The following is a 22,135-nucleotide window of genomic DNA, read 5'->3' on the forward strand; positions in this document are numbered from 1 at the left end:
ACAATAGACAGTTTGAGGAGTGAAAAAGTCTTTTAAATCCCCTAAATTGTCATCCTGTTTGTGATAGTTGATGAGTTCATAATCAGTGCAACACTGTGGCATCTTGCAGCTGTAAATAAGAAACATGAATGTCTGTTTGATGTTAGCTATACATTTTTTGATGCAAGAAATTAGAGACCGATAGGGATGGGAATCTGGCCACATGATATTATATTGAAATCTCAGAGTCGCAATGTGATATTATCGTAATTGTTTATATGTACGCTACACAAAAGTTTGGGAAAAATGTAATTATTTTCCTTAGCAAGGATGCATTAATTGATCAAATGTAAATAATTTTATTTAAAATAAATGCCGTTCTTATGAACTTTTGATTAATCAAAGAATCCTGAAAAAAAATGTATCACCGTCTCCACAAAAATATTAAGCAGCACAGCTGTTTTCAACACTGATAATAATAAGAAATGTGTCTTTAGCAGCAAATCAGCATATTAGAATCATTTCTGAAAGATCATATGACTCTAAAGACTGGAGTACTGATGCTGAAAATTCAGCTTTGCCATTACAGTAATAAATTACATTTGAAAATATATTAAAATTGTTGTTGATTGTTGTAAAAAAAAAAAGTTGTTTTTAACTAATAATATTTCACAGTATTATTGTTTTACTGTATTTTTGATCAAATTAATGCAGTTTTGGTGAGCGTAAAAGACTTTTTTCAAAAACAAACATCTTACCATAACCGACTCTATGTAGTTATGCAAAACACATTGCAATCTTTTGCAAACTTGTTTCGTTATCATCTGCATTGAATTTTAGTGTTTTGAGGATTTCAAATTAGTTTCACCTTTTCACAGATTTTCGCTGAACGCTCAAATGCTTTTTTCCTCAAAAAATATTCATATGAAAAATGTAACTAAAAATATTGAATCTTGGCATCATGATATAGCTACAGGTATATGAGGTTCATGAGGTAAAATATAACAATATTTAAAATATTGATTCCCCTCTCTCCAAATCCTAATATTAATATTTGTCAACTGTTGGTAAATCAACATAGGCAACATGTTTTATGTTTTTTTAAGCTCAACTCTGTCAACTATAATGTATGAATTGCCATTATAGCTTGTGCGAGAACCTATAGTGGAAAGAGTCTGATATCAAAAATTAGGTATGAGACAAGACACGTACTGTACCTGTTTCTGTGATCTTCTAGAAACTTAAATAAGCTGTCAGTGTCCATAAGAGAGTGAGATCAATGATTTAATATGAAGTTGTCAGTACCTGAATTTTTCTGTAGTAAATTTATCAAATGCGGTTTCCACTCATGTAAATTACCAAACTCAGTGTGAACAGAACAAGATTAAGCACTCAGAAGGGGTTTGACAAACCTGTTTAGCAGCAGTGTGGATGTGGCCACCATGTTTCTCTCGAAATGAGGTGATGCAAGTGCGTAGTTTGCCTGTGTTTATAATTGTGTCATCAAGTTTCATTTGTCAGATAATATGTTTAGCTGGTGTTATGTGCTGTATGTCAGTCCACATGTGCGTGTGAATGTAATAATGATTTATTTAGATTTTTTTTGTAACTATATGAGTGTGTGAAAAGCAGAGGTGATGTTTGATCTTCCCCAAACAGCTGCTGCTCCTGCAGGGATGTCTGGGACTGAGAGCTCACGTGTTTTCATCTCTCTGTGGGAGCGTCTCTAGTGCTCCATGGAGCTTCAATAAACAGCAATAAGAGCTGCAGGGGCTGGTGCATTTAAAGCAGTCATCTGTAAACGCCTCAACTGCTATTTTAAATAATAGGTTAGCTAGCACTGTGCCAAAGAACCTTGATGTTTTTCAATTTTTCTTTTTATTATTTTAATGATATTTAATGCTTATTTTGATAATAAGGGCAATTTTTCTGACTGGAAAGCATTAATTTGGACAAAACATTCATTGTTGTGAAGCATATTTAAAATAATTAAAACATTTTTTACATTTTTATATTGCACACAGAAAATTAAGCAATTGCTATTAGCATTAGCATTATTTGGACATTATTTATACATTATTAGACATTATTTTATGACAACTGAGCACTCTCTTGAGCCCCCCTCCCCCAGTATATGATATTTCCTCATTAAAGGTATATACAAAATATAAAGATATAGGCCTATTTTTTGCTTTATGCTAATAAGAACGTAGAGGAAAATGTTTTTCATTGTCATGAAAACAATGTAACAATCCTAAATATAAATAATTATGTATTTATTTATGTACTGTATCATTTATATATTTCATATTATATTTTCTCTTACTAACATAACATAAACAGGGTTCCTATGCAGTTTGGATAAGTATGGAATTTGATTTGAGTAATTTCCAGGTCTGGAAACGTATGGAACAAAATTGTTTTTTCAGGCTATTGCCCATATATTAAGGTTTCAAAAATATACAATTAAGAATTTTCATGGCAAAAGGTTAGTGATCCTTTAGTGATTGTCGGACCCGACTGAATGAATTCAAAGCGCACATTTTCATTACCCAAAAATGTTTGTCTTTACCATAAGCAAGACTCTTTTGAACTTCACTAAGCAATTGTGCATGTTCCACACAAACCAGTCATAGATAAGGGAGCGAACAGTCAAATAAATCAGACTGTTCTTTGCTGTTTTCCTGCAACACTAAACCACATTTACAATATCAAACTGATGTGTCAGAGGTGAATATATGCAGGTTATAAAGTGTTTTAGGTTTCTTATTATCATATAAGTGCATGTTGTCACTGAGAAAGCCAATAAAAAACAGAGAAAATAAAAAATATTTACAGATGACTGTATTATATACCAAATATAATGCCATTTATGTTAAATATTTATGATTGGAAATTTGAGTCTGGAAAAGTATGGAATTTTAAAATGAAATAAAATGTGTTGGAACCCTGCATAAATCTCTCTTAGTCACTTTATCTGTTGTATAGATTCTGTGTTTATAAAATGCGTTTGTGATTGATTGAGTCCGTTTGAGTTGGACACTGAGTTGCGCTGCACGCGGTGTCAGTGGCTCTGAATCTTTAAGCAGGCTGCTCATTATTTGCTGTAGTCTGAGCCGGACATATGTAATTACAGCAGGGAGGATGTGCTGCGCTTTACTGCGGTGTCCTGTTGACTGACAGTAGATCAGGTCTGCTCAAAGCGCTCAGATTGTTGTAGAAATAAGCTCGGCTCGCTCCTCACATCTGTGCGCTAACTTTGATGGATTGTTGAGAGCATTTCTGCCAACGCGGCAACACATTTACTCACTATATACTGAGTACATTTCTGTAGTCTGTGCGTGTGAAAGTGCATGTGTGTGATCATGTATCATGCTCTTGTTGCGGTCAGAGCAGTAGTGACCACTAGATGGCAGTGCTATCATCTTGAAAAGGGACATTTTCATCATTATGGCCTGCAGAGTTCATTGCAGGTGAAGATGATCATATTTTTAACTAAGATTAATAATATTTGTAAACATAATATAAAATGTCAGACTTCAAGTTCAAGTCTTGCTGACTCATATTTCCAATTTCTGTTCCCTTTCATCATCATTTCCTTTTCTACTCTTGACACTCCTGCTGATAAAGTGGCCAAAAAATATAATGACTAATGACATGAATAAGCCAGACAAATTCCCTCTTCCTGTTCTTTGAATCATCATAGCTCACGCCTGTCTTCTCCGATTCTGTCAGAACTACCTCAGATTAAAACAAACATAAGCTAGTACGTTCACAGCGTGGCTGAGTGTGGTTCAAATGTGTTTTTTCCCCATAATATGCGTCACAGATCCTTTTTTTTTCTTTTTTTCTCGAAGATATTGTGAATCACTGTCAGAAAAAAAATGTGCACATTTTGTTCCTTTAGGGGTACTAGCTTGTCACTGGTTACTTGTCATCTTTGTACTTTATTTTCCCGTAAAAGGTGCATATTAGTACCTTATGTACCATTAAGGTGCTACTATGAAGCTTTTAGGAGTAAATAAGGTACGAAGATGTCCCTTTTAAGATTACTGCCCTAGTGACAAGCTGTTGTAACCTTTAAAGGCACATGTTCTGCCTTCAGTCTGACCTTTTCAATTCTGATCCAGGTCACTGTCATGAAATAACTTGAATATGCATCTGTTTTTCTGCGATGTGAACCATCAGAAGGTTCAATTCCATCACACAATTTCAATCAAACTTGACATTCATCATAACTGCATGTTTGATGTTTGATATATATATATGAACAGTGACAATATAAGTTAAAATGTTAGTGCTAATTTACAGTTTTAAGATAAAATTCATTTGAAATGATATTATGAATATTGTTGACAACTTTGATGAAAATCTATAATTTTACATATATACAGTACATTAGTTTAACCCTCTGGTCCTCTTCAGTCAAAAAAAAAAAAAAAAGACTAAAAAAAATTTACGTTTTGAAATTTTACAAATTTTTTGCTTCATTGGAATGGGATGACACTTGGTGACTTTTGTCACATTAGCTATGTGAACACAAAAAAAATCATGGACATGATTTGGATATGTTAAAGGGTCGAGAAAAAAAATAGTCACACTCAAACACACACTCACAGACACACACACAACACACTGATACATACACAAAAATGAACCGGTGTGGCTGTAACAACATGGTAAAATTGAGCCAAAAGACTCAAATAAGAGGTTAAATTCAGGTCAGGCCCAGATTTATTAAGCTGTAATAAAACATACCTGTTCATTTTTGTTATATTTTATTGAATTTTGATGTTATGTGTAACCAAATGTCCTCCTCTGCGTTCAGGTTTGACTGTAGTAAAATTAATGCAAAAATTGACACTTCAAATCAATATTTCAAACAAGAAAATCTAAACCTTGACAAAAAGTAGTCTTTGAGAATGGTTAAGTATAAATCCAAATCCACAACTTAATAAAAATAAGTATTTATGTCTAAAAACCACTAGATAATTTATAAGCCACTTTATATAGAACTATATAGGAATGTAGTTGTTACTCTATGGCATTACATAAGTTTTACTTTTTTTACTCCCACTAGATGGCATTAATCTACCTTCAAAAACTTGGATTTTAAATGCCTTGTCTCTATTTTAACATGGAATACTGTTTTAATTGAAAAAGAATTACAAAAATATATTAGAAAAAAATTGTGTATTATTTGCAATGGGGAAAAATAGCTAATAAAAATTGTATAAATATTGCATAGTATAATAAAATACCCTCAAAATTTTAAATAATAATGAAAAAATATTATTGAACAAAAATATATTACATTGGTTTTCCTGAAATACAAAAAAGTTACATTTTAAAGCTTCGGTCATTTTTGACCGCGAAGGAGCCAAGTGTGACCCCTAAACGAAGAGGGCCAAAAGGGGTTAAAAGTTTGGGGTCATTAAAATTTTAAAATGTTTTTGAAAGTCTCACCAAGGCTGCATATATTTGATCATATTTATTTGAAACTCTAGTAAACACAGTAATATCTTGAAATATTATTACAATTTCATCACAATATTTTATAACAATATTAATGTCTTTACTGTCACTTATGATCAATTTAATGTATCCTTGCTAAATAAAAGTATTATTTTTTTTTTTTAAAAATGACCTGAACTGACCCAAAGCTTTTACCAGTGCTATACCCTTTAACACAGTAGAAGTGTTGCTTGTTTAGACAGGTGTCAAGACAGGTTTAGACAGGTTCTCACTCATGCAAACATTTAGGCTGGAATATGTTTGCATTTACATCAGTTTAACTTGAAATTTTTCATTATTCATAAGCTTTGCAGAAAGATGCTGACATATATAGTCAAATTGAAAAATTAATTGTGTGTGAATGCTTTTACATCGCCCCACCTTTCCTGGTTCTGATCACGCTTCCATCCATCCTGTACTATTGAGGCCACATTAGACTCCAAAGAATGCATAATTCAAATTTTGCCCCTTTTTTGCCACCCGCCCTCATAATTAATCAGCATGCAATTTGACACCTCCACTGCACATAAGCTTCACGGGCATTGCCTCACTTTATTTGCTTACTTCTAATGAAAGTGTAAGTGTAAGTGTAAGGTCTTTTAATGCAGGCGGGTCAGCTTAGCAATGTCATCTGTTCAAACCGGTGCTATGGGCCACATTTAAAAGGTAATGTAAACAATGTTAAATTTATTTTTTTTTTTGCTCAGGAGTTCTTTTTTGTAAATAAACTCATTAGTGAAACTGCTTGAATTATGCAGCATGTTGATGAATAAATGTCATAAATCATTTGGCGAGTCGTCTGCCGTCTGGTGAAATGCGGTCGCCTCACAGTGATGTAGTCTCAGTTGATGAGTCATGACGTGTGCATGAGGTACAACCATCACCAGAATGAAACTTTAATGGTCCCTGCTGAAAGATTTATACTATTTAGAGTGGCAGGGGTGTGAGGCGGCGTTCTCACATGATGTTTTGAATGAGAGCCTAATTTTCTCAGGTTGAGATGAGGGCTGCAGAGTCGAGCTGTGAGAGCATGTTGCCCTGGGGTCTTCCCTCATGACCATAGGCAACCTTTACACATAACATAGCATTAACATGCATCTCATAACCGGATAGTAAAGTATGTGGATTTTCTTTAGTTGGATTGCATTTATACCTTAGAATACAATGCATCTCCAATGTGATTAGATCTCATTTTTACCCACGGAAAAATCTTCACCTCCTTCTCCTTCTCCTTCTTCTTCTTCTTCTTCTTCTTCTTCTTCTTCTTCTTCTTCTTCAACTTCTTCAACTTCTTCTTCATCTCCTCCTACTTCTTCTTCACCTACTTTTTCATCTGCACCTCCTTCTTTACCTCCTCCTCCTCCTCCTTCTCCTTCCTCCTTCTTCTGCACCTCCTTCTTCTTCACCACCTCCTCCTCCTCCTTCTTCTTCTTCACCTCCTACTACTTCTTCACCTTCTTCTTCTTCACCTCCTCTTCCTCCTCCTCCTTCTTTTTCTTCTTCATCTCCTTCACCTTTTTGTTCACCTCCTTCTTTTTCACCTTTTTTCTTAACTTTCTTCTCATTTTTAATCTTCTTAACCTTCTTCACCTCCTCCTCCTTCTTCTTCGTCACCTCCTCTTCCTCCTCCTCCTCCTCCTCCTCCTCCTTTTTCTTCTTCTTCAACTTCTTGTTCTTACCTTCTCCTCCCCCTCCTTTTTCACCTCCTCCTCCTTCTTCTTCTTCACCTCCTCCTCCTTCTGCACCTCCTCCTTCTTCTTCTCCTTCTTCCACCTTCTGCACCTCCTCCTCCTTCTTCTCCTTCTGCACCTCCTCCTCCTTCTTCTCCTTCACCTTCTCCTCCTTCTGCACCTCCTCCTCCTCCTTCTTCTCCATCTTCTTCACCTCCTCCTCCTCCTTCTGCACCTCCTCCTTCTTCTCCTTCTTCTTCACCTCCTCCTCCTTCTCCTTCTTCACCTCCTCCTTCTTCTTGTCCTTCTTCACCTCCTCTTCCTCCTCCTTCTTCACCTCTTTTTTATTCACATCCTTCTTCTACTACTTCTTCACTACTGCTTCTTCATTGAATGTAGAATCCATCACTGACCACATTTGAATTCAGTGGTCCTATTGCAATGCATCTTAAAGAAGGTGCATTTACACCTGGCTTTAATGTGGTCAAGCGCTATCTGATTGTGAAGCATGCATAATATTGCCAGGTGTAAAGTAGGCCATACATGTGAGAAATGGAGAATAGAAAAAATGCCTTAAAAAAATCATCTCCTGTTTGAGCAAGAAAAATTATGCAAATGTTCAGATCCAATTTTCCATGTGAGTGCAACACTGCACGGACGATTTGCTATTCAAACGCCATCAAACATGTTTCTGTCGAATAGACAGAGGGTGAGACAACCCACCCAACAGGCTTTTGATGAGTCTAGGGCAGCCAGTGCACGCCTCCCAGCAGATGGCCTGTCCTTCCCGTCGGCCTGTTTTCCATGTGGGTTTACATTTGTCTGTGTGTCCGTGAATGAACTTGTCTGCCCCGTCCAGCTCCTTTAGATTAACCTTCAAAATATATCCTGGAGAGAAATTGTTTCAGTCACACACACAGTATGAAAAGTTATTCATGGCTGTGAGGTTGTTGAGAGCGTGCGTGCTGCATGAATTTCTTGCTTTCTGTTTGTTTATATGCAGTGGGCACCTTATCTTCATTTTTCTCCCTGACCTGATGCTCTGCATTGTAAAATAAGTAGCCTGGGATTAGTTTGGTGTGGGTTTTCTTTGAATATGCCGTGCCTTGTTCTTGAAAACAGCCTTTACTCTCCCTTTGAAGTTGAAAAATGGGCCCATATGTTTAGAGGTAAACAAAAGATATTTGAATTATTTTCACTGCTGTTTATGCTATTCAGATGCATGCTCATCATTATGCTGAAACATGTTTTGCAGAGAGATGCCGCTTTTCTCTAAACATATAAAAGCACCATTTCACAAACTGGAGCAAGAGCAAGAGGGACCTCTATTGTACTATAACTTTGCAAGTTACATCAGTTAGTCATCAGTTACTCACCCTCATATTGTTCCAAACTCGTAAAACTTTAATTCATCTTCAAACCACAAATGAAGATGTTTTAAATTAAATATGAGGTTTCTGTCCCTCCATTGAAAGTCCATGCAACTACCACTTTGTCATTTCAAAAAGTTCATAAAGAGATCCATACAACTAACCCATATGTGGTTTAGTCCAAATATTCTGAAGAGACATGATCGCTTTATATGATGAACAGATTGAATTAAAGCTTTTATTCACATATAAACATTGATCGACGAACGTAAATAGAAGCTCAATCGTACTCACTTGCCGCGCAAGAACAAACCTCACTGGTTCTTGTGGAAGTCAAATGTGTTGCGTAACACACGAGAACGTACCTCATTGGTTCTCGCATGTCAAGCAAGCATGCTTTGTTTATATGTGAATAAAAGCCTAAATTAAATCTGTCCATCCTATAAAGCATATGAAGATTCATATGGACTAGTTTAATGATTTCTTTATGAACTTTTTGAAGTGTCAAAGTGGTAGTTGAGTAGCTGTCAGCGGAGGGACAGAAATCTCTTAGGTGCTTCAAAGTCTTACAGGTTTGGAACAACATGAGGGTGATTAAATGACTGAAAAACTTTTAAAGCATTAAAAACAACAGCTCAATCTGCTAGACTGACATGATAAAATTAAATACCTTCCATTATAATCGACTAAACTGTCTGCAGTGCCCAATGTGGAGACACCTAGTTCCTTGACTGTACTTTCTCTTGCTTATTATATAGCTCATTGCCAAATACATAAATAAATGGATATGAAATATTGATTTGACCTGAAAGGATTTTATGTGAGGGAAAGAGATTGTGGAGTGATGCACAAGACATGAAACCAGCTGAACTTTGTAAAAAAATGGGTTATGGGTTATAATGGGTTATAAAGTTTGAAAAATCAATGGTCAATCCAAATCAAGGATTCCAGAGAGCAGTGACATGAAGTATTGTTATTTTAATGTCATATATGATATTAGAATGATTGAATTGTGAATTGAATTCGATGAGTGAATTGAATCATCATTTCTCATGGGGTTTCCATTGCATTGTGAACACCACGACTGGCCCTTTCAGTATTCCTGTCTGACTCCTGTCGCACAGAAACCCAGTGAGCTGGCCTGACCAGAGCACGGATACAGAAGAGATGGTGAGGAACGTAAATGAGGAACACAGCAGGACTCCACTCCAGAGGTGTGACATTTCATTAACAATGGATTTAAGCCTAATGGCTTTACCCTCGGCATTTCACCGGATGATTGCATGAATAATTTCCTCTCATGCTCCTGCAGATTTGTCTATGAGCAGTTGTTAGGTTGTTAGGCAGTTCATTGTTTAGATTATGTGGAGCTTTTGAGCTGTAGTGTGTGCAGTTCCGGTCTAAGGCCAGAAATATACTCTATGGAAGTCTTTTGGCACAAATGCTAATGTGACGTCATATGTTTTTTTGAAGATTTATTTTTGAACCTTTGAACCTAATTTCCCCAAGCTGATTGCTCACTAAAAACCCCCACAGTCATCATGTTTTCAGGCCATTTCAATTTTTTTTTTTTTTTTTTTTTTGACATGACATAAAGCGGTGATATCTAAGTTGTTTGTTTACTTTTTGAATTTGTCTTAACGCCATTAACGCCATTATTGTCTTCATTTAGGCCGAATCGAGAACGCGCACAAAATCAAGAGGCGGGATTTATCGCACGAACCAATCATATCTAATCCTAACCAATCATATCCAATCATAGCGTGATGGAGGCATTGCCTCCTCTCACGTGACTTTCCCCCATTCATTCTCAGTTACCCCCCACCAAACCCAGTGCACACTTTAGGGGGTCTGTTTAAAGGCAGTGGGCTCAGGGGAGGCAAACCTTCCGCTGTAACTTTACCTGCAGGTGTCACTTTTGGACAGTGTTACTTTATAAAAACGAGTGACTATTAAGACACCAAGCTGACGCTGAAGAACTAGTGGTGACGAAAGCAGACTGCGGGGTTGGCTCACGTCGGCAGCGTCTGTGTCCAAAGTTGCCCTGACACACCAAACCGACTCTCGACACCCGACGGCCAAGTAGCACGTCTGTTCTGCACCTGCGCAAGATGAAATGCCTTTCCGTACCAGCAGGTGGCAGTAGCTGAACAGCCAATCAGAATGATCAGATGGCCCGACGGACCGACGAGCTCCGACACCGATTCAACATTTCGAATCGGCCGGAAAAAAGCAGACGAGGACCAACTTCAGCCGATGGTGCAGAACACACTGAGAAAACTTAGTCGGCCGACGAACAAAAACTGCCCGACGGCCGGCCGTCGGCTTGGTGTGTTCCGGCCTTTTTTGCACTTTTTAATGTCACATTTCGTAATATTTGTTTTATTTGTAGTATTTGCGTTAACATTTGTGCTATGTTATATATATCAAAAGAAAGCCATATAACAGGAAATTATAACAACAAATTATATTACAGTTGATGAAATTATATCACAGGTGATGAAATGTTTTATACATTTTAAATGACATGGTAACATTAATTTATGTTTTGTCAGATATAATAACCCCAAGAAGACTATTATTGATGATTCAAAAACTAACATTTTATTTAAATGTTTTGTCTTTTTTGTGTTTATTAGTATACCATATAATTTGCTCAATTTACTAGTGAAATGGTAAGTCGAGTCCCGCTGGTGCTGAGGAGCGCTATTTGTATGATCCACAGAATTATTTCCATTTCAGTTACAGTAGTATACATCAATGCAGTGTACTAAGTTCTGGAACAAAGCTTACATGTATATTTCATGTTCACACACTCAATATGTTTTGCATCAAATTCTCTGTAGTTGTGCGGCTTAAATAAAGATTATTTCCACATCAATCTCATTCAGCCAGCGGTCATCAGTGGAACACATAGTCACTGTTCTGTAATTAACACACACACAAACAGGTGATGCTAGCCTTTGGAAACGATGACTAGATGTAACCGTGATAGCCCAGTTTGACATTACTGGTGGCTCGTGTACCAGGACTGAAATATTCAGTTACACGCTGTGTTAGTATGTCGTTTGGCAGCTGCTTGAAGCTTTCTGAGCCGTGGGGTAACGGGGCTCATCCGGTGACATATACTCACACATTTATCTTAGCCAGCTTGGCCGTTTACTCACGTGTGTCAGGTTGTGCAAGCCACTTCTCCATTCATTTTGTCACCTCCTATGGCAGGGCCTGTCCATCTGATTCTCTCTCTCTCTCAAGTCCCAGGTCTTTTCAGATCGCCAATCATTCTGATTTGTGACAAGCCCCCTTCTGAGGGACAGGGATGCGGTGAGTGTGTCATTTGGTTTAGTACAGTCATCAGCAGAGGCCTGTCATTGCTTCTTAGATACTTTCAGCGCTGTGACATTGTTTCAACTGTTGTTTTTATTTTTTTGTTTTTATGTATTCATATACTATAAAGCATGGTCCGTGGAATGTCGTGCATTGCACACTGGATGAGAAGCACCACATCTTTAAATCTATGAAATTACGATCACACCGGAATATTTAATAGACATAGCGGAATCATTATTGTCATTTAGAACTAAGATTGTGTGTGTGTTTGAATCGATCTTTTAATGAATAATCACGCATACATATGGGCCTATAGCCTATGTATTGTTGTATGTCATGTATGTACCAGACCTTTAAAGTAACCCAGGCCCAGGCGATTCGTGATCCGTGCTATAAAGCAGGGGTCTTCAAAATGTGTGGCACGCCCCCCCGGGGAGGTCAGAGGAGCATGTCAGGGGAGGCGCGGAGTAGGGCTGGGCGATATGACGATGTCAACTGATAGAGATTTATCTGTATGTAAATATATCCGTGCAGCGCAGGACTGCTTAAACATGATAGAGCAGCAAATAAACATGTATGAATGAGAAGAAAGAGTGGGACGTGCTTGATTTATGAGTTATTAAAAGCACAATAAACCGTGACAGAGAACTGAATTCGTTACTGACGTTGTGTATGTTGTGTTAGAAGGGAGGCCCACTGTGTTTGACTTTGAAAACCTCTGCTATAGTGTTGTCAAAGTACCGACCACAATACCTGTGTACAGAAATTTTAAAAATGTGACGCTTTGAGCGCTGTTGAGCAGATTTGTAAACACCTCTGATTGGCCTTTGTGTTCACATCAGATATGTCTGTGATTGGCTACAATGATCAACACACGGGAGCGTTTGAAAGCACACGGTCCTCTGATAGACGCCTCCTTTCAAGCACTCCCGTGTCTATCTGTGAAAGCGCTCGGTGAAGAGCATCACTGATATCTATTTACGACATGTTTTTGAAGTGTTGATCATTGTAGCCAATCACAGACATATCTGATGAGCGTGTGAACACAAAGGCCAATCAGAGGTGTTTACGAATCTGCTCAACAGCACTCAAAACGTCACATTTTTAAAATGTCATTGCCGACTTGGTATCGTGGTCGATACTTTTGACAACACTACTCTGCTATAAAGTGTATATATGTATTAGTTCAAAAGAAAGCCGTATAACAATATTTTTTTACTTTTTGTTTTTGTTAAAATGTCAGATATTTTGATTTGATGACATTAAATATCTATATATATATATATATATATATATATATATATATATATATATATATATATATATTATATTTGCTGTTATTTTGTGTTTAAATATATATAGAGAGAGAGAGAGAAAGAGAGAGAGAGAGACTTGACAAGGTTAATGTGAAGGTTTTTGAGAAATTTAATAACTTCCATTTCATACTTAACTATATTTATGATTCAAAAACTTGTGATATTTGTGAGCTATTAATATTATTATTTTATTTATTTAAAAAAAAAAATTAAACTTGGTGCCTTTTTAACCAGATTTTTTTTTCTGTCATTGACCCATGTAAATTAGTTACTTATTCATTACATTTATGAAGAAATAGTCATTTAGCATCATTCATACTGCTGCCTCTGCTAGTCTAAAGGAAGAAAAGAGATTGAAAAATGATGTGTTTTCTCACTGCCTTATGGTGCAAAATATGTGGTCTGCGCATTACAATGAATGAGCATCAATGACCCGAGGTAATTAGCCGGCTGACACAGTTTTTCTCTCTCTCCCTCCTCCTCATACAGATGGGAGTATGAACCTGTGTTTGTGTGTGTGTGTGTTTTGTGTGCCAGAGACTCTGGGATTCCAGTGAGAGGGGAAATGAAGCGGTGGCTGAGAAGATGCATTGATCTTAAAGACTATTGTCATACAGATTATAAGACACGAGACTGAGTCACTGTAGCACTGCTCAAAGCACCGAGCAATCTGTGGGATTCACGGTTTTGATTTTTTTGACTGTCGTCATTTGAATACTGTTTGTGAAAATGTGGACCAGCTTTCTCAACAGAGGTGAGCAATCCAGTTTGCGTTACAAATTTGCAGTGTTTTTGCAATGTTCTTATCACTTGCAGAATAAATCAGTTGTTTTCTGGAATTAAAAAATGACATTGTGGTCACACTTGGATGCTGTTTGTAGACAAAGTGCTTAGAGAATTATCTTAATGATTTCTGTCAGCGGTATGCATAGCAAAGAAAAATGCTAATGAGATCTCTCTAATATCTCAATTGTTTCTTCTAGACCGCAGTGAGATTAAATGTAGAGCAAATGGAGACTTTGCACAAGTCTGTTGCGTCTCAGATGTTTTTCCTGAAAATAAATAAATAAATAAATAAAAGATGACCCCAGTAATCTCATATTTGTCTTCTTTAGAGTTTTGGAAATTATCTCAAAAATGTCTGGGCTCAGATTTGTCACCAAAGACAGTAACGTCTTCAATATAAGTTAAGGGATCTCAATATGAACTCAAATATTTCTCAGTAAATTGTTCTAAGACAGTATTATCTGAGCTGTTATATCTGTTAATTTTATAGCGCTGTTCTCTGACACTCTTAAAAATAAAGGTTGCAAAAGGGGGTTTTCGCAGTGGTGCCATAGAAGAACTATTTTTGGTTCCTCAAATAACCTTTCAGTGAACAGTTCTAAAAAAAAAAAAAAGAACCATTTTTTCTTAGTGTGGACATTTAAAAAAATGTAAAGAACTTTTTTCCACTTTTAAGCCCAAAGTATACTACTTTTATTTATTTATTTATTTATTTTTTATACCCCGGGCGCTAACATATGTGTACAGCTGAATGCTTAGCCTTACAAAGTGCACTCCATTTGATAGCAACACAGGTAGTCGACACATGCGCTCTAGAAAGTTTCATCTTTGTCCAGTGTCTGCTCTATTTATCTCCAGAAGTTATGACTGATAAAAATGTCTTTGTATTCTTTTAAACTAAAGTCTTGTCAATGTGGATGTCTTGTTGTTGCAGTCTCCAGTATTTTGTTGTTGTTCCATCTCGTTAGTTTCGTTTTCTACTTTAAAACAATGACCCGGGCCAGTGTTGCCACCTTGTGGAACAACTGATTAGTGCAAAACAAATTCAATACAAATGTGTGACTTGTACATACAAAGTATGCGTGGTTGCAAAAATACTATTCTGGTTACGAAATTTGCATCACGCGGACCCTCGCGAAGTGTACTTAAAGGCTTAAAGAACCTTTTTTTGCAATGGAAAGTTTCCATGGAAGTTAAAGGTTCTTCATGGAACCATCAATGCCAATAAAGAACATGTATTTAAGAATGTATTGCACAACAGCAATTGTCTTTACTTCTACAACAGCAATTGTCTTTACTTCTGCTGGAATTTATAGGCAAAACATCTGAGACAAAGTTGATGCCTAAATGAAACCTAAACATGGGTAAGCGACAGTGTATTATGTTATTTCCTCTCTTGATTATTGGTTGTGGCAGTTTTAATGTAGTAAATAATTTCAAAGGCAAGTTGGTTACATTTAATCTGAAGCCCCGTTTTTAACCCAGCGTCGTGACAGAGTTGTGAATGCACGTATTCATCCATAAGTTATCTCTAGCCTTCAGGTCAGTGGCAGGGCAGTGTGGGGACTACATGAGGGAGGGGGAAGGAGTTTTCCATGTCTATGTCTGCATCCGGGGGGCATAGCAGACACACTCTCCTGTGTTTGTGTGTGTGTGTGAGGCAGTGGAGTGTGACATAGAGTGGAGAGGAGGATGCTGGGATCAGGTGAAATGGGAGAGAGAGAATTCAGCTGGTTTTGCTCACTATGGAGCAAAACATGGATTTGAGGCAGATTATAGTACAATCCGCTGCATGCAGATGATGAGGTAATCCACAAGATGAGGTATATAATGTCTGGAGGAAGATTTCAGTTAGCATTGCCATCTCGGTGGCATCTTTGAGACAGTCACCTTTTGCTTCTTTGAATGACTAGAGAAAGTGGTGTTTCAAGACTTTTTATCTGAAGTGGTGCATGTTTGGCACATACTCCTTCATGGTGGCATGAAGCACAGCCCGACTTCCCTGATAATATTATATTGTACAACATAACATGATGACAAACAACAAATCTGTAAGCATTGACATGGTTGCAGTTTATTTGACTCCTTAATTATTGTTTTTATTTATTTATTTTTTATTGGCCCTATTAGGATGTGTATGTGTGTGTATGTATGTTTTGTTGTGCGTAAGAACTGACCTGCCAGGGGACTGCGGATGAAAATTAGCCTTTGGCTAAATCCGGTACAATGCATGAAATGGAAACATTTATGTTAAAAATAATGCCTTTTCAAATAAATAAATAAACTAAACTTAAAAAATCTCATATTTGAAGAAGCTCAACTTTGAAACTTTTAAACATTCAAATCAAAACATTTAGAATATTTTTCCATATTTTCCAAATGAATTAACCTCTTTTTTATTTTTTTATTTTTTTATTCTTAGTTTATTTTCATATAAGTGTTCGATTGTTGCATTGCTTCTTACATTTTTACATTCTAATGTCTTGAGCATCACATTTAAGATGGCTAGTGTTTAACTATTAAAAACATTCAGTTGTGCTTTATATACCTGCTTTTGAAAGGATAAGAGCTGATGATTTGGACCACAACTAGCACCAAAAATTGACTTTTCTGCATAAATCGAAGTGGAAAGAAAAGGTTATATCTGGTTTTATTGAAGCTCCCACTTCTGAATTAAAAGATGGCCAATTGTTAGTTACGTTTGTAGTGGTCAATCAAATTTCAGGCTGCTTATGTGGATACGCAGATGGCTGGAGCAAAATCAGAATCTCTTTTAAAAGGTTAGTTTATTGATGGCACGATCAAACGAGTATCACAGAAATAAATAAGTTTTCCCTATCAAGCTCTGGAACTCCAAACAGCTCTTCTTGATTTCTGAAGTGTGCTTTGAAGGCATGAAATTGCATTTGATCCCTGCGCTCTTTCCCCTGTTTACAGGCTCTTTTATTGCAACGGTCAGTTTGTGGTTCACTGCCAGGATTGGCCGCTTTCTGTCTCCAGCCCTGATGCGGTATCAGGACAGCCAAGGTGTCTGTGTGAGATAAAACACTACAATGACACACCAGAGAGCGGGCTAACCATCCAACTGAGACGCCAAGGGCGTTATTGCATTAATTCAGTGGGATCACTGTCAGTGCTGGGAAATGCACGATTCATTACCGCCATCTAATTTCATATAATGGCTTTTCGTGCACAGTTTTGTATTTATGTGGGAAACACAGCGTGAATGTATGTGTACTTGTCTCTGAAATGCACTGCTGTGATGTGTGAGAGTGTTTTACAACCATCACGTGAGTGTGTGTGGCTGACAATGCACATGAAGTTTAACTTCCTTGGCAGATCAATAAGCACTCCGCGTAAAGGAGCTGTATGTCAGCAGAGCCGCGGTGAGTCGGCTGGTTTTTAGAGCATGATTTTATTAGCTCCACTAATCGATTTCTCCCTTCAGACCACACAGCCGCCGCAAACCGATCTCTGCCTCTTTTCCTCCGTAATCGCTTGGCACGCTGAGTCTTTTTGTTTTTCCCCTTCACAAGAACTCTGATCCCCAGCTGATTGAAGTGAGGACACTTTCAAGAAATGAAAATCCTGTCATTAATTTCTTTCACCCTCATGTTGTTCCAGTCTCGTATGTTGTTATATTTTGTACAACACAAAAAGAGAATTAAAAAAAATGTATAGTCATTACAGCTGTCGAATTGAGCTTATTCTTGGAACATACCACAAAAACTAGCCCGAAAGACGCTCACCGATGGCCCAATGTTGGCCAACGGCCCGCCATCGGCTTGGTGTTTCAAGGCCCTTACTTATTTAATATACTTTTTTTGTATATCTATTCATTCTGAAGTGTTTATGCTTACAAGGCTGCATTTATTTGATCAAAAATGCATTAAAAACACTAATATTGTGAAATGTTATTACAGTTTAAAATAACTGATTTCAGTTTCAATATATCTTAAAATGTAATTCATTCCTATGATGTCAAAGCTGATTTTTCATCAGCCAATACTCCAGTCTTCAGTGTCACATGGTCCTTCAGAAATCATTAATATGCTGATTTGGTGCTCAAGAAACATTTCTTGTTATTATCAATGTTGGACAGTTGTTCTAGTTAATAATTTTTGAAAGCAATTATACTTTTTTTTTTTTTTTTTTTTTTCTTCCAGGGCTGAATTATAAATGTTTTTACTGTTTTTGAATGGTAGTGTAGCTCAAAACAAAGACAACAATATTAATACACACTGCCCGGCCAAAAGTCGCTGTTTGTATTTAAATAGGCAAATGCTTAAGAGTCTATGACTGGATCATCATTGCAGTGATTATTATGTTTCTAGCATGTTAAATGTTTGGCAACAGTTCTTCTAACCCTAATTGATGGAGTGTGTAGCTTTTCATTTCTTAAACAACCATGTAGAAAGACACATCATGGCCATATTCCAGGATGACAATGTCAAGATTCATCAGACTCAAATTGTGATTGGTTGGGAGGGAGCATGAAGAATCATTTTCACACGTGAATGGGCACCTCTGAGTCCAGACCTTAAATTCATTGAAAATCTTTGGAATGTGCTGGAGGAGACTTTACAGAGTGCTCTTGCATTGTCAATACTCTCAGGTTTATGTTCAGTTTTGTCATTCTAAGTTGACCCAGTTTCACAGTGTTTGTCAGTTTGTTCCTTTGATTGATGTATTCCGTTCACCTGTATTCTAATTAATTAACTCATTAGTTCCTGTGTATTTATACTCCCTCTTCGTGTGCTTCCTTGTTATAGCCACCTGTGACAAATACAAGATTGTGCCAAAAAAATGATGCACTTCTTGATGGAAATAAATGATGTTATTTCCATCAAGAGGTGCATCAATTTTTGGTCAAGATCTTGTATTGACAATGCAAGAGTCGATCACTATCATAATTCTACTCCAGCACATCCCAAAGATTTTCAATTAATTTAAGGTCTGGACTCAGAGGTGCCAATTCACGTGTGAAAATGATTCTTCATGCTCCCTCTATTCTTTCACAATTTGAGCCTGATGAATCTTGACATGGATATTGGTTATCAGCCATTTAAACAAAAATATTGGTCCATAAAAGCAAAACTAAAAAAGCATGGCTTTTTTTTTTTTTTTTTTTTTTTTTAAGCAATCTGCGTGGCTTCTGTGCTATATTCATAGTCTTGTGAAATACAAACAAGATGTGGTTCACCCAGGATGCCACTTTTGGAGAGAATTGCTCTTTTTAAAGGTTCAGAGAGATTGGTTTTAAAAGGACAATGACAGGTGTTTTTATCCCTTTTTGCTCTTCCTTAATTTGTTTTCTGTCTGGCCCATGAATCTTCAAGAGAAAAGTACTCATTACCAGTAGATATGGAGGACTGTTTTCTTGACTTAATCTGGGGGAAAGAGGAACATAGAGTGAGTTGATAGAGATGAATTTCAGCTGCTTTGTGTGAAGCAAATTCAAATGTTTTAGCTTCAAGCTGGGCAGTTTTTTCCCATGACCTTTCCGTAGACTCATTCATATGATTTATTTCCACTATAATTGCTTCTTTTCATCTTATCACCAGTTGTAAGAAGAAATATCATAAAAAGCACACTGGCCATGAGATAAAATGTGAGTCAATAGCCATTAATGTTGCAGAAAAAAAAAAGTAAATATGCAGTAGTTAGGAAGCACCATGAAAGCAGTGTTCATTTAACGCCCCCCCATCCAATATCGGCTCACGTAAAAATGTTCCTTTGATTTTCCACTTCAAGTTTTAAATTTCCATTTATTTTCCCAGCAGCCTTCATCCACCTTTTCAGTTTCATTAAATTGGATTAGCCTCATCAATTGAAGTCACTTCATTTCACATATCCTCAATTTAAAAAATAATGGCGAGATATGGTTTCCCCAGCATGTCGAATTGCTACAAGGCTCTTCTGTTTTTGCTGTGTTCTGTTTGCCACACGGTCCTATGAGGCCCCTGTCAGTGCGTATCTCTGTCTTTTCATCTGCAGCGTCTCTGGAGAAAACTATCTCTAATGTTGTTACTTCATCACCTTCAAGTAGTGCTGCAGCAATTAAGATTTCAGCATTGATAGTCGGCAAACACAGATGCCGCACCAGTATTACTGCAGCATTACTCTGAGCCGCTCCGCACGCAATATCAGTTGTCTCAAATCACAGCTGATGTTAATTGATTTGGACACTTGCACACATGCACATAACCATTGGAGTACCGATCGAGATTTCCACCGTTCATTATAAATGTGAACAAATATAGCGGCCTTTTGATTATTAAAACTTTACAGATATGTTCGATGACCACAGATTCTTTTCTGGCCATACATTTTATAGTGATTTTTACCACAAATACACCAAAAATCCACTTAACGGTGGTAAAATCACTGTAATAAATAGCCTTATTGACATATTGCTTAAATGCGGCAACAACAATGTGGTAAAAGACATTGGTGGTTAAGAAGAGGTTATTATAAGGTGTCAGAAACCGGTTTGATTTTCTGTATGTGAATCAGATTGCAGAACCAGAACTATTAGTTTTATAATTCAGGTTTGACTGAGAAAGACATTTAAAGTCGGCATGAAACGAAAGTTGCAGTAGTCTTTTATTCCCTATATCTGAGTGAAACGGCTTCTCCAACAAGAAAAAAATGTAGAACGGGACTTGGTTTTGTCCATCAGGGAATTGATTGGATCATTGGATCATGGTGGTTTGCTATTGCTATGATCTCATGACAGGTTGTCCTGCACTCGTGCCGAGTTAAGCCCAAAAAAGAAGAGCTGACGCTCCAAGAGGGAGTTATTTTGATTAAAGATTATGAGGGCACATTAAAAATGATCAAAATGATCCCCAAGCTTCCTAGTGTAAATACAACTTGAGAGGTCATTCATGTCTGATTTCTAACCAGGAATAATTCTGTTAGCATGTGAAGGCAGCATATATCACAGTGACACTGCAATGTTGGTTTTGTGCTATTTGAAGACTTAATAAACTGTTAAATCCGACATGACTCTTTCCACCGCAGCATGGAGGTTGAGACCTGCGTGTGATGAACATCCTCTCTGCATTTTATTATGGGCATTATGGCTTCATCTCCACCACAAATGTCTTCTCTTGATGCCCTATAGTGGAATTATGGTGAGAAACAGCTGGTGGCTCATTCACATGCACTTTGCCAAGCTTTTGTGTGGTTTGTTTTCGGTCAAAAGAGACCTCCGCCATATGCGAGCCATTACTGTGTCAGTTTTTACTCTACAAGATGCCTGAAAGAGCCTGTGATGCCCTTGGATTAGAGAATCGCATTTGATTCATGTCATTTCAATGCCTGTGTTAGCATGGTGTTCAGCGTGTCTCCTTTGTGAAGAGACTACCATGACAGTGGCCCTGATGAATAAAATCCTTGACGTTGTCTGAAAGCTCCTCGCAGTAGTCTAGTTTGCATGACGCCAGTGTTCTTGAAATGATGCTTTAAAGAAACACTTCAACATTTACTGAAATCTTAGAGTTTCAGATGGTGCTTCAGGTAAACACGCTCTGTAAATCGTCTCTCCTTGAATGCTATACTGATGCATAAGCATAGCATGGATAAGGCTAGTTCAAATCAGTAGCAAGGCCGGCAAATGTACTTTTATTATATATTTTTTATATTTATTTCAAATGTTATTTCAGTCGCTTTGAGTGGGTGATTGAACTAGCTGTGATTATGTGTGTATTTGTCATATTTGCCCTTATGGCTTCAGTCCTAGTTGACACGTTTCAAGCAGTTTCCGCAGTACCCTGCAGTGTTCTTGCATGATTAATTAACGTGCAATTTGTATGACTTCATGTATTACTTGTATTTTTTTTCTAAACATTTTCAGAAGATTTCTCTGATTTGTGGGGATTTTCAGTAGTTGTGTTGGCTTGCTGAACTAATTAAGCTCTCAGCGATTGTCTGCATCCCTTTCAGGAGTCAAAATGTGTGTTATGATCATGGAGAGCTCATTCTCTCTCATTTAGCGTGCTGTTATGTAAGTCTTGGCTCATGTAATTCATTTTCCTCTCTAAAGCATTGTTCAAGTGTGCTTTGATGACGCACTGCTTACCCCTGCAATCCTATTATGCTTAAAACCTTTGTTTTGACTCCAAAACCTGGAACTGAAATCTGAGATACATTCCAAGTTAAACAG

General features: G+C 37.2%; 1 protein-coding gene across 6 annotated transcripts in view; it reads left to right on the forward strand.

Moving 5' to 3' along the window:
* Positions 1–22,135, forward strand: part of znf385b (zinc finger protein 385B) — a 141,145-nt gene that overhangs the window by 34,641 nt on the left and 84,369 nt on the right. Inside the window, exon 2 of one of the 6 annotated variants that reach the window (XM_051906861.1) lies at positions 9,658–9,747. The exons of the other annotated variants lie outside the window; for them this stretch is intronic. Within the exon in view, the coding sequence (XP_051762821.1) occupies positions 9,717–9,747 (31 nt within the window). The 5' untranslated portion in view covers positions 9,658–9,716. The remainder of the gene's footprint in view (positions 1–9,657; positions 9,748–22,135) is intronic. 6 annotated transcript variants of the gene reach the window in all.

Source organism: Ctenopharyngodon idella, chromosome 9 (assembly GCF_019924925.1).
Source record: "Ctenopharyngodon idella isolate HZGC_01 chromosome 9, HZGC01, whole genome shotgun sequence".
NCBI classification, from domain to species: Eukaryota; Metazoa; Chordata; class Actinopteri; order Cypriniformes; family Xenocyprididae; genus Ctenopharyngodon; species Ctenopharyngodon idella.